This window comes from Mauremys reevesii, linkage group 18 (genome assembly GCF_016161935.1).
Source record: "Mauremys reevesii isolate NIE-2019 linkage group 18, ASM1616193v1, whole genome shotgun sequence".
Taxonomy (NCBI): Eukaryota; Metazoa; Chordata; order Testudines; family Geoemydidae; genus Mauremys; species Mauremys reevesii.
Genome location: NC_052640.1, coordinates 28,442,025 through 28,454,270, shown reverse-complemented (window position 1 = coordinate 28,454,270; position 12,246 = coordinate 28,442,025). Strand labels below are relative to the sequence as shown.

At 68.6% G+C, this 12,246-nt stretch overlaps 2 protein-coding genes across 2 annotated transcripts in view; one reads left to right on the top strand and one right to left on the bottom strand.

Annotated features, from left to right (window-relative positions):
• Positions 1-5,503, top strand: part of INPP5J (inositol polyphosphate-5-phosphatase J) — a 27,034-nt gene extending 21,531 nt beyond the window's left edge. Inside the window, exons 11-13 of the mRNA XM_039504413.1 lie at positions 699-776; positions 1,802-1,906; positions 2,261-5,503. Coding sequence (XP_039360347.1) covers positions 699-776; positions 1,802-1,906; positions 2,261-2,941 — 864 coding nt within the window. The 3' untranslated portion in view covers positions 2,942-5,503. The remainder of the gene's footprint in view (positions 1-698; positions 777-1,801; positions 1,907-2,260) is intronic.
• Positions 5,451-12,246, bottom strand: PLA2G3 (phospholipase A2 group III). The gene is made up of 7 exons (XM_039504414.1): positions 11,667-12,246; positions 10,722-10,854; positions 9,964-10,098; positions 8,021-8,550; positions 7,651-7,780; positions 7,159-7,290; positions 5,451-6,414 (listed from the first exon to the last, which is right to left on the bottom strand). The coding sequence occupies exons 1-7, from the start codon at positions 12,145-12,147 to the stop codon at positions 6,210-6,212; spliced, it is 1,746 nt and encodes a 581-aa protein (XP_039360348.1). The 5' UTR covers positions 12,148-12,246; the 3' UTR covers positions 5,451-6,209.

Here is a 12,246-nt window from a genome sequence, read left to right as displayed (position 1 = left end):
CCTCACCAGGGTCTCTGCTTCCCACGCTGGGGCCAGGCTCTGCTCCCTGGGCCAGCGTCTCCTCTGATTCGGGTGCCTTGGTTCCTGGATGCCCAGCTGGGGACTGGGACTGGGGGGTGGGGGCGACTTGTGCCCAAAGGGGAGTCTCCCAGTGCACTGTTTGTACGTGGGTTGGGGACGGGGACGGGAGCCCCTCGCAGCTCAGAGCCCGCAAGGTGCCTCGAGGGCAAACCCTGGCGGTTCTGAAAGCTCAGGACTTTGGGGCTGTGGCGGGGGGTGGGGGGCCGAGCTAGGCAGTGGGTGCTGCAGGTGCTCAGCACCTCTGAAAATTTGGCCCCATGTGTGTTAAATGGAGCCCCCAGATGAGGCCTGGCTGTTGGCAGAGGCTGGCTGGGAGCTGAGGGTTGGCTCTGGGGGTATGAGCAGGCTGGGTCGGGGTAGGCATGCTCTGGGGTTAGGGGTCAGAATCGAGCACCCTGGGCTTAGAGGTCAGGGACGAGAGTTGGGCCTGGTCTGGTGCTAGGGTTGGTGTCGGTGTGGCTGGATTAGGGGGTCGGGGGGGTCAGTGTCACAGGGGTGCGGGCGGGGTTAGGAGTCTCTGTGAGGCACATGGGTGGGCAGGGCTCAGCACTGGGCACTCTCTGGGTGGCTGGGGCCTGGTCCCGTCCAGCTCTCCACGGGGACGTCTCTCCCTGCAGGTGGGCTTCAGGCACCACAAGGACTACGTGGCGTATGTGTGGGCCAAACACGAGGACCCAGAGGGCAGCGTGTACCAGGTGTGTGAGCATGGCACAGCCCCCGTTCATTGCCATGCACCCAGCTGGCCCCTGCTGGCTGCTCCTTTTGCCTCTGCTTCCCAAGTACCCCACCAAGCCCCCCGTCTTCTCCCCCTCCCTGCTGTGCCGAGCATTGCGCCAGCCAGGTGAGCGTCAATCCCTGACAGAGCCTGGGGCTCTCGGGATCTCCCGGCCCATGGCGCCTTGGGCAGCCTCCCTCCAGGCTGGGTGGAGCCATTGTTAGCAGGACATCCTGCACCAGAGAGGAGTTGTGCTGGGGCCACCAGGTGTGTGTGTGTGGGGGAGCTGGAGAACCAGCACCAGCCAGAGGCCAGATGTGTGTGTGGGGGGGGAGGGCTGTGTACCAGAGGCCAGGTGTGTGGGGAGGGGAGTGAGGGGGGGGGGGAGCTGGAGAACCAGCATCAGCCAGAGGCCAGGTGTGGGGCTTTGCAGCTTGTCGGACAGTCCAGGGGCTGGAGCAGTGACGAGAGGCAGCCACATGCCCGTGGAGCCAGCCCCTCACAGCATGGAGACAGCCCCTGCCCTGTGGGTAGATGATCACACAAACCCATGCAGGCCAGCTGGAGCCTGGACTCGGTGCCCCACAGCAGGAGCCAGGCCGTTGCCAAGGGCTGCTGGTGGTGGTGATCTGCATTGCAGGCTGTGCCCATGGGCCCTGGGTGCCAGGCTCCCTGCACCCCGATGGGAATATGCCCTGCTCCCAGCGAGCAGGCACTCAGCCCCTTTGGCCTCTCGGCGCTCCTGCTCTCGTGACTAGTGTCATGCCCCCTCCAGCGCCTGAGGCTCTCTCGGCGCTGCCCAGGGCACTTCTCCTGCCGGCTCTGCGTTCGCCTGTCCCCTTAGAAACGCCCTTGGGTGCCAGACGTGCTTCCTGGGTACGCCAAGGGGCACTGTGATGGGTGCTCGGCCATGCCAGGGGTGGGGGTGGGCCGGGTGCATTGCAGGGCCCGTCTCGTGTGGGTGGCACGGCCCCTGACGGCCCCTCGCTCTCGCCGGGGCTGTAGGTGGGGTTTTCGGAGGAGGCGCTACCCAAAGGGAAGGGCGAATACATTCTCGGTTACTATGGCAACAACTACAGCGGCATCACTGGGGTGACAGAACCCTTCCAGGTGAGCAGCTTCCCGCGGGGCACTATGCAGGTGGGGACGCGGGGTGCAGGTACAAGGGCGTCACAGTGGGGGAGAGGAGATGGGGGGAGCTCTGGGGTGTGAGCTGAATGAGATGGGGGTTCCTGGGGCCCCAGCTGCTGCTCAGACACCACAGAAGTTGGGCTGGCCTTGCCCCGAGTGGTGCTGTGCCAGGTCTATCCCCCCCCGGCAGCTGAACCCTGTGTGGGGTGGTGAGGGGCATGAGAGAGGGCGGACCGGGTATACCGCCTGCCCTGAGACACCCCCTTTCCCCACGCCCTCCCCATGGGCAGCGCCAGCCTCATCTCCCCGCTGACTGTCTCTGTGGGCGTGCAGATCTCGCTGCCCACCTCGGAGGAGGGCAGCAGCCAGACGGACAGCTCGAGCGCCAGCTCCGAGGAGGAGGACAACAGCACCCTGGTCCTGCTGGCGCCCAAGTCCCGCAGCCCCAGCCCCGGCAAGATGAAGAGCCACCGGAGCCGCAGCCCCAGCCTCCCCAAGTTCCAGGGGCTCATCCTGAGGCCGACGAGCCGCGAGCGGGGGGCCAGCCGCAGCCCGTCCCCGCAGAGCCGGCGCCCCGTGAAGGGTGACATCCCCAGCATCCAGCTGCCAAAGGAGGAGCCGCCCTGGCCCAATGCCAAGAGCAAGGAGCCAGCGCGGGCTGCCGAGAACCGGGAGAGCAGCCGTGCCCCCGGCTACAGGACTGCGGGGGAGCCCTGCGGCACCTGGTGCCTCTCTGACGACAACCCCCTGGCCAGGGCCAACCCCAGGACCCTCGGCCTGCTGCCCGCGCTCCGCCTGGAGACTGTCGACCAGGCCATGGGCCCGAGGAGGGCGAGCGCAGACCAGGGCTACCCTGCCAGGAGGATGAGCCCCACCAGCCCCACCGCCAGGGCTGCCAACCTGTTCAGCACCTCGCCCAAAGAGGGGAGCGGCTCCAGGGACAGCCAGGACCCCCCGCCGGCTGCGGCCGCCACTGGAGCCATGCAGGGCCGAGCAGCTGGCACCGCGCCGTGACTGCTGGGCCTGGCGTCTGCGCGCCCACGTGCAATGATCCCCGTGTAGAGCTTGCCGTGTGCTTCCTCGTGTGCCGCCTCTCCTGCCCGCACTGGGCCACCCCAGGTGCGCTGTGATCCGTCCCTGCTGGTGTGACGTAGGCAACAGCCGTTCACGAGCCACATGCCCTGCCCAGGGCTGCCCGGGCATCGGCCACTGCACGGACGCTCCGCTGCCCACGGACGCTCCCCCCAGCCATCCGCCCGCCGGGCCCGGTAGTGGGAGTGCAGTGACGCCCCAGCGGGGCTGGTGCCCATTCCTCCGCGTTCGCTGTTCCAGCCGTGAAACCTCCCTCCCAGGATGTGCGCCTGAGCCCCAGCTCCGATTCCATCCGCTCAGAGACGGGGCCTCGGGCAGCGCTCCCCGGGCAGCCCAGCGCACGGACTCCGTCGGGCATGAGCAGGGCCAGGGAGTTGGGACACGGGGCATGGCAGGGCCCCTGGCAGCAGTCAGTGGCGATGCCAGGGGATGCGGGCAGGGCTGGCAGCCTGAGGCTACCAGGATGTGGCTGGGGGAGCTGGCTGTGAGCGGCTGCAGCCTGAGTCCCCCGTGCGCGGTGAGCCCAGCCGGAGCAGAGCTTTCCTTTGCCGCACGGCTGGGCCAAGCCCACTGCCCACACCCACGCGGAGCAGGCTGGGGAAGAGGAGCGACAGTGGGGTGGCCCCATGGCCCAGACGACAACATGGACAGGGAGGGAGGTGTGAGGAGCCTTGTGGGGGCCCAGCTGGTGTCTCCAAGGGGGAGGGTGCCAGGCACCCAGAGGGGCAGGAGGGCTGAGCGCTGGCCCTGGGGGGGCTGGTTCTGCGGCTGCGTGGGGAGCATGTCAGGGTCACTCGGGGCAGTAGCCATGACCCACGTGGCTGGGCCTGGCAGGGCGATGGGGGCACAGGGACAGGGTGAGGGGAGACTAGAGCAGAGGGGGACAGGACAGAGCCACGCAGCACAAGAGGGGTCACTGACCCACAGCTGTTAGCACCACAGAGCCTGGCCTGGTCCTGCAGCACAAGTGCCCATGCGGGAGGGAACAACCCAAAGCTGCCAGGGAGGGCGCGGGCCTGGCTGCCCCCGGGCCCATGGCTCGTCAATAGGGCGGAGCTCCCACACCAGGTCCTACCACATTGCAGCTCATGGAATAAATGACCCACCCCCAGGTGCCCACCCAGTGCTTTGATTTGGTGAACTGGTATCTGCAGGGGGTCTGGGGCTGGCTAGTGGGGCCTGCAGCCCCCAGGCTCAGGCACTGCTCCCATAGCAGGCCTGGGCTGGCTCAGCATTTGCATGGTGTTGCTCAGTAGGGGGCCCTCCCCTGGCAATCCGTGCCAGCCCCCATGCCCCAGCCCAGCACTGAGGGGGCCTGTGAAAGCGGGGTGCTAGGCACAGGTGGTCCCTGATGGCTCAGCCTCCCTTTGTGCCACACCAGGGAGCTAGTCGGGGGGGTGGGGGGGTGTCACACCATTCTGCCTCGGCCGCTTGTCCCGCCCTGTGCTGGGAGTGCAGTGGTGGGGGTCATGGCCCCCGCGGGTGCAGCTCACTGCATGTGCGGGGACCCCAAGTGCCCCCACCCTCAGCACAGGAGCTACACAGGCTGGAGCTGGCAGCGCAGAGGTAGGAGGTGCCCCAGGCGAGGTGTGGGGGCCCTGACTCCCCACAACGTAGCAGACAAGCTCAGTTGCTGCCCCACGTCTGAGGCCTTCCTGAGCTGGGCTCCCCTGCCCCACACTGCCCTTCGGGGCGGGGGGGGGGGGGGCTGATAGCTTGAAGTCAGTGCTGTTCCCTCCCTCCCTCCCCCAGGGAAGTTGGGGCCCTAGGTCCTGTCCCCTCACTCCCATGTGCACAATGCTTCTCCCCCCACCCAGCCGCGTGCGCACCCTGGCTCCCCTTGCCCCCCCCAGCCGTGTGCGCCCCGACTCCCCTAGACCTCCCCCCCCCAGCCGCGTGCGCCCCCTGGCTCGCCCCCCAGCCGCGTGCACACCCTGGCTCCCCTGCTCCCCGTGGCCCCTCCCCGCTGTGCAGGGTGGGGGCTGGCTTGGCCTGCCCTGCCCTGCCCTTCCCTGTAGACCTGGGGAGGAAGAGGCCACAGTCCCCTGCAGGCAGCCCTCCCCCACTCCTCTTCTGCTGGGGGCCTGGCCTGGCCGGGGTACCACGGAGGGCACAGAACGAGGGGGGAGGCACAAGAGGCTGATGGGACAGAGACGTGGCCCTGCTACAGGCCCCGCCGGGGGCTGCTCGACCCACCCCGGGCCCCAGCCCCAGCAGCCCAGCCCAGGAGACAAGGCATGAAGGAAACTTTATTGCTGCATTATTTACAGAGCAATGGCCCATGGCCCATGGCCCACAGCTCCATGCCTGCTTCAGGCCCCGCCGGAACAGCCCCCTCTGCCCCAGGCCCAGCCACAGGAGGGGCAGCGCTGGGGGAGGGCTGCAGCGTTAGGGGGGAAAAGATGTAAAAAAATAGGCTCTGTAGGAAAGCTGTCAGGGGCCCGCTCTGCCCCAGGGCTGGGAGAGGGGGCTCTGCCCCCCACCCTGGGCAGGGCAGTAACAGGCTCACACAGCAAGGCTGGGAACAGCACCCCGCAGTCTTGACTCACCCCTCTCCTCGCCCCAGCCTAGAGGAGGTACAGCCGAGCCCTCCTGCCCCTCTCGGGTGGGGGCACTGCTAGCGGCAGCAGCCCCTCCCCCAGGCATGGGATTCCCCCCAGGGTGGGGCTGGTTTCCTGAGGCTCAGCCCCCTGGGCTGCAGTCCTGAAGAGGCACCCCCTGTGCCCCCCATGGCAGAGCTTCAGGGAGTAGCATCCTGGCCTGGAGCGTCTCCCCCCAGGGCCAGTGTTCAAGGGACAGAGCCCCTCCCCCAGGCAGGGCTTGTTTGACGTTTGCACTGGACAGGGTGCTCCCCGTGGGGGAATGTGGAGGGGAGGCAGCACCTTGGCCTCCCCCTCCCCGCCCCGAGCTCCTGCCTGGGCCAGGGCCCTGCCCAGCCCACCCCCCAGGAGTGTGGGGCAGGGGGCAGCTGCACCAGCAGGTGAAGGAGAGGGAGGGAACAGCCAATCCCCTGTCCCAGACCAGGCTGGGAGGGTCCTGTCTCCCTGCAGTGCCCATGCTGCCCTGCGGCACAGTCAGTCTCCCAGCCCTGCTGGAGGTGAGCAGGGGCAGGGCTGGCCACGGCCTCAGCGCCCCGTTCCCCCTGCAGACAGACTGGCTCCATGGTCCCACGTCCAGCTGTGCCCTGGCCTCAGTGGGGTGCTGGGTGATGGCCTGACCTCCGGGCTGCCCTGGCCAGCTGGAGACACTTGTCGTAGAGTCTGGGGGGGCTGCCCTGCGTCTCCCACTCCTGCCGCTTGACCTTGACGGAGGCTGCGGGCCGCGCCTGCCACCGCCCCAGCGTGTTCTGCAGGTGCCGCGCAGGCGCCAGGACGGCCCGGCCCAACCCGATGCAGCTGGGAGAGAAGAGGAGCACACTTAGCCCAGGGAGTGCCAGGCCGCTGGCACCGGGGAGGACGCCAGCCCTCAGCCTGCTGGGGAATCAACCTCCATGGGGCTGAGGCGGGAGGAAGGCAGGGGCCCAGCTCCCTTAGTTCCACCCTGCTCCCACGCTGTGAGGAGCTGACCTGAGCCCCTCTCTTCCAGCCTCCCACGGCCTCTGGGCCTGGGCACTCCCTCCAGCCCCCCGCTTGGCCAGCCTGCCCCATGTGCCCCACTCAGGCTGTGCCTTCTGCCAGGTCCCACCATGGCACTGCCACTGTTAATGGCTGAGTGCTGCCGGGCGGCTGTGGGGCAGGCAACCGGAGCTGAGAGGGACAGGGGGCTGGGCAGAGCAAGGGGCTCCCTGCCCCAGGTGGGGAAGGGCCCCTCAATGCCAGCAGTGCCCCCCACTAGACAGGAGATCCAGGCTCCAATCCCTCCCCCCTTGTCTATGCGCAGGGTGATCCTGTGCTGCCACCCAGTGGGGGAAAGCTGCATTGCAAGCCCAGCCTGGGCTGCCCCCTTCCAGCACCTCCAAGGGGATCTTCAAACAGAGGCGGCACCCACGTACCAGCATAGGGGACCTCCCCCACCCCTACCCCTACCCCGGGAGCCCAGGCTGCAGGAGACTCCATGCCACCCTTCTCCCGAGCCCCAGCCCAGGGCACAGAGGCTCTGAGCCTGGCCTGGGCAGACCCTGGCGGTGATGCTCTACTCACTTGGGCTGCTGCTCCCCGTCAGCGCAGCCCCCGGGCGGCTCCAGCACGAAGCAGGCCGCGGAGATGAAGTCGGACAGCACCTCCTCCTCCACCTCATTGGGGCCCTTCGTCCTGCGCAGGAACCGCGCCAGCCTGTGGGGACAGGGCACAGCTCACAGCGGGACCCCACTGGGGGCAGAGAGAGGCAGTGCTGGGCATGGGCCAGCGCCCCTCCAGACATGCACCGAGTGCCCCCTGCAGAGTCCCCAGCACCTCCACCCCATCTCCAGGGCCCTTCCCCCTCGCCCACTGCGGAGACCGCCTGGCCCAGTCCCTGGGAGCCAGGGTTAGCTTGGGCAAGAGTGGGAAGGAAAAGGCCCAGCACCAGGCCCGTGGCCTCTCTCTCCGAGCGGAGCCAGCCAGTGCCAGTCCCAGCATGGGGCACCCACCCAGCTGCCCCCCGGGGCGTCTGGCCCTAGAGAGGGCCCCGCTGCCTGAGGAAGTGGCACTCACCTGCGGGTGCAGTTGCAGTGGAACAGGGTGCGGGAGTCCGGGTTGCGCAGCTGGTACTTGAGCTCATGGGGCGCAATCTTGTGCTCACACTGGTCAAGGCGCCGGTAGCATCCGCAGCTCCTTGCTGGGGCTGGGGGGAGGGAGTTGGGCTGAGGGTCAACTGAGGCACATCACAGCCCCCCCAGCGGGTCAGGGGCCCAGGTATGCACAATGCTGTGCCAAGCGCCACAGGCACCCAACTCTGCGCACACCCCCCATGGGCACGGGCCCTCTCGGGAGTTCCCCCGCACAACACGCCACCCCAGAGAACCCACGGCAACCCCCCAGGCCCCTCTGCTCCCCCACCCTCGTGCCCAGAGCCCTCACTCACCCCGGCGGCTCGGCTCGGGTGGGTGCGGTGTGGGGGTGCGGCGCGGCTCCAAGGCTGTGGTGGGCGGCGAGTTAGTCCTTTGGGCAGGGCGTGCTGAATCCCCGTCCTGGGGCTGCCCTGCCCCCTCCGTTCCAACCCCACCAGGGGGTGGGTGCTCAGTCCCCGGCGTGGGGCCCTGCTCTGAGGCCCTCAGTGTAACGGGTGGTGGCTCCTGCCCCCCCAGGTCTGGGGCACGCCTGTGTGGGGTGGTGGCCCCATCCTCAGCAGGGGGCAGCGTGCCTAGGCCCCTGGGCAGGGGGGCCGTGACAGGTCTTTGATCTTCTCTGGGGCTCTGTGACCCCTGGGCCCCATTGTCCTGCCCAGGCCTCTTCCTGTTCTTCCTCTGGTGCTTCCTGCCCCGCCTGGCAGGCTTCTTGCCCTTGGCTGGGGGGCGCGTGGCAGCGCTGGCCGTCTCCCCCTGGGGCAGGCCGTAGTAGTACTGGCTTTGCTGCACTATCCGGGCCAGGGCTACGGGGCCGTAGTGCTTACACCTGGGGAGCAGAGGGGGAGTGAGATAAGGCCATCCCCCAAACTCCCACCCCCTCCAGGGCTGGGCTCTGCTCCCAGGGGTTCCCCTGAACACCCACACGCCTGCCCCCTGCCAGCTGGCACCCAGAGAGCTGTGCTGCTGGAGCTCCTGATAGCCATGCCCCAGCTGGCACCGTGCCCCCAGCATGTGGGAGTGCCGGGGTGGGGCCGTCTGGCTCCGTCCCACCTGCCGACTCGGACCACCTGCAGCAGCCAGTCAGGAGCGAGACATGCCTACACGCCTCACTGGTTCCCAGCTGCTTCGTCACAGCACCCCCACCCCCACACTGGGCCAGCCAGGGAGCCCGCAGCCTGCCCAGAGCCTGCCCTGGCTGAGCGAGGGAGTCCCAGCCTGGCAGGCTATGTCCAGCGGGAGAGCTGGGGGGCAGAGGCAGTCCAGGGCGGGAGAAGGGCCAGGCTCTCTGCCCCGACGCCCCGCGGGCTCTGCAGTGATCACCCACACGCTGGACGGCAGCAGAGCCTAGCACCCCCCACCCCAGGTCCCTGGCCCACTGTCTGCCCCCTGCCCACCTGTCTTCCCCCCATTCCCCTCCACCACTAGAGGACAGTCACCTGGTAGAGTCCCCGTGTGCCCCGACCACCCTCAGCAGCCAGACCCGCGGGGGACACCCTGTGCTGGGCGAGTCTGTTCCTCCCTTCCCAGCCCACCCCACGCCCTGGGGCTCCTGCCTCCTCGGTGCGACCCGCGAGCAGCCTGGCTGAGACCCTGCCTGGCTGGAGACTCACTTCTAGAGAGGTCTTGAGTTCAGGGACCTCATGGCACTCCTAGGGCAGGTGGAGGCTCCGCCATCCCCAGCCGGTGCCAGGCCTGTCCCTGCACCCAGCTCGCCAGAGGCAGCGTCGATCCTATTCCCACGCAGCCTCCCACACCTGAGCCAACCCTGCTCCCCCCGTTAGCCCGTGGCCGCTCCACGCGCTCTGGCAGGATTCGGGATGTCTGACGAGCTGACGCAGATCATGGGAGCCCCAGGAAGCTGATCTCTGCACCTGTCACGTGCAGCAGGAGCCAACACCGCAGGAGCACCCTGGAGAGGAGCCCGCGGTGCAGGGGCGGATGGGAACGCTGCCCAGTTCTGGGGACAGCCCCGGTTCTACCGTTAGCGCATCCAGCACCGCTAGCAAAGGGCACTGCAGGGACACGCCAGTGAGAACCTGGCACAGCCCCCGCTCCAGTGACGCAGCCAGGCCTGGTGGGCACAGTGCCCAGAGACGCTTCCCTGAACCTTGGCCTGAGTAAACCGGCTGCAGCTCCAGCCTGCCCCGCCCGATGGCCCTGGGGTCAGAGCGCCCCCAGAGATGCTGGGCGTGGTTCTGTGAGCAGGGCCGAGGGCTCAGGACCCAGCCTGGGTACTCACCCTCCCCACCAGTGCCAGTCCACACACGCTTCGCTCTGCTCCAGCACGAAGCACGGGATCTCCAGCAGGTTGAAGAAGGTGATGCCGACGATGTTGGAGATGGTGTCGTTCTGCCCCAGCAGGCACTGCCTGAACCTGCAACCCAGTGAGGGTGTCAGGGCACAAGGCAGCCAGCCCGGACGCTGGTGGGCGGGGGGAGGAAGGGCTGGCTCAGACAAAGGGCACGAGGGGGGCAGCGGGGGCACAGAAGGGACTGCAGAGGAGCCCTGCTGCTGTCCAATCCCAGCCCCCTCCCGCGCTGAACCCCCGGTTAGCGGCTCTGTTGGGCGTGTGAGGTGACAGTGCCAGGCTCCTGAACAGCCCCTGAACCAGGAGTCGCCGAGGAAAGGGGCAGCCGGGGTCTGCCAGTGCCTCCACGGGACCTGGGGAGTTGAGCCGTTTCCAGCCGGCCTCCCGCTGACCCCAGACACTGGAGCAGGGGCAGGCACTCTGGAGCCGCACGGCACAGCTGCAGGCTCTCAGCCATGCCATGCAAAATGGGCAGAGGGGACCTGCGGGCCTCACTGCCCCCAGCTCTGCTGATGCTCCTCAATCCCGACTTGCAGCCCCCCACTCTAGGTGTCTCCTAAGCCTGCTGGTGCCCGGGTGGGTTTGCGATACAGACACTAGCTCCCCAGTGGCTGAGCTGACAGCCCCCATCTCTGCCCTGGGGAGCTGGTGCAGCACCAGGCTAGCCCTGCCGTGCCCGCCCGGCTCACCTGGTGTCGCAGTCGCAGTGCGAGATGGTGTGCAGGCGGTAGTTGCGGATGCCGTAGTTGTACTCCAGGGCAGAGAGCTGCTCTGCGCATTGGTCGTGTTCCCGGCAGCACAAGTCTGGGCCCTGGAAGATTCCTGCAGGGGAGGGTCGGGAGGCTGAGGGGGAGCTGGGGCAGCAGTGCCCAGCAAAGCAAAGCAACACTCTGCAGAGGCCCCAGCACCCTCGCTGCTGCCCCCTGTGGGCGAGGCAGGAGGGGACCTGCAGGGGGGGTTATTGTCACACACACTGGCCGTGAGCCCCAGCAGGGATCAGCACCCACCCCGGGCTGGACATGCAGGGGCAGGGGCTCTGTGCTGGCCCCATTAGGGCTCCTCTAGGGCCTCCCTCAAGTAGCCTCTGGAATGTCTTGGCCCCATGGGGCACCTTGGGCACCGTCACCATGCTCAGGAATGCAGCAGCCTTGAACCAGCTCCCGCAGCTACTTACACCCCTCCTGCGGGGGTCACACACAGAGGCTCGCAGGCTGGGGGGACCAGAGTGAGGGACACTGAGCTGTCCTGGCTCAGGGGCAGGTAGCCCCGGTGTCCAGCCCAGGCTCGGAGCCCACGTCTCCGGGTCCCACTGGAGCCCAGCTAGGCCAGAGCCACTGAATCACAGCAAATCCAGCCCCTTCTGGCAGGCAGCTCCTGCAGCAGCATGGCGAGGAGCCCAGGCAGCCCCCTGAGGGCTGGGGGTGCCTCCCTCTCCCCAGACACCCTAGGCCCAGGCGTGTGCCACAGGGGCACCACCAGGGCGAATGCAGGAAGCTTCTTTAACCCCCTCAACTCATTCCAGCCTCTGGCCTGAGCCTGGGCCCTGCCGGCTCCCCCTGCCCACAGTGGAGGGTCCCAGCTCTGCCCCGGGGGAGCTGGCGGCACGGGGGACACGGCAGCGCCGCAGCTCTTACCTAGCTCGTTGAGGCTCCCTGCAGAGTCCCCAGCTCCGCACCACAGCGTCCCTGGGACGGTCCAGCCCCGCCGGGTCCTCCTGCGCCCACGCTCCTCGCCCACGGGCGCTCTCCTCACGCGGGCCCCGCCAGCCGCCAGGGGCTCAGCCCGGCTGCAGACGTGGATCTGCTGGGCCAGGCTGTCCAGGGCTCGCTGGCGCGCCGGGCTCCGGGGGCTGCTCCGCGGGCGCTTGGCGCAGGACTCCCGGTACAGGCGCGTGAGCCAGGCCTCCTCGCGGATGGAGCAGGCGAGCAGGTGCCCAGCCCCGTCCCAGGCGCTCTGGACCAGGGCCAGGGCGCCCGAGCGCCGGCTGAGGAAGCTCAGGTACCCGGTGCCCGCGGTGCCCGCCGCCTCCATGTAGCAGAAGGTGTCGCTCCCGCGGAAGGACCCGCGGGCCCCCGGCGCGGCTAGACAGAGCAGCGCCGAGAGGAGCAGCCACATGGTCCCCAGCCGGCGCGGGGAAGCGGCCGGCCCGGGGCGGGCCCTGCCCTCCGAGCGTCCCGCGGGGCTGTGGGGCGCGCAGGCAGCGGGGCGCGGAGC

What these genes read in the sequence shown, in the direction of transcription:
- PLA2G3 (XM_039504414.1), bottom strand. Translation starts at nt 12,147, where the DNA reads ATGTGGCTGCTCCTCTCGGCGCTGCTCTGTCTAGCCGCGCCGGGGGCC. An exon ending in CACTGCAACTGCACCCGCAG is followed by an intron (nt 7,291 to 7,650) that starts GTGAGTGCCACT and finishes CTGTCCCCACAG; the next exon opens with GCTGGCGCGGTTCCTGCGCA. An exon ending in GACGGGGAGCAGCAGCCCAA is followed by an intron (nt 6,415 to 7,158) that starts GTGAGTAGAGCA and finishes CTTCTCTCCCAG; the next exon opens with CTGCATCGGGTTGGGCCGGG.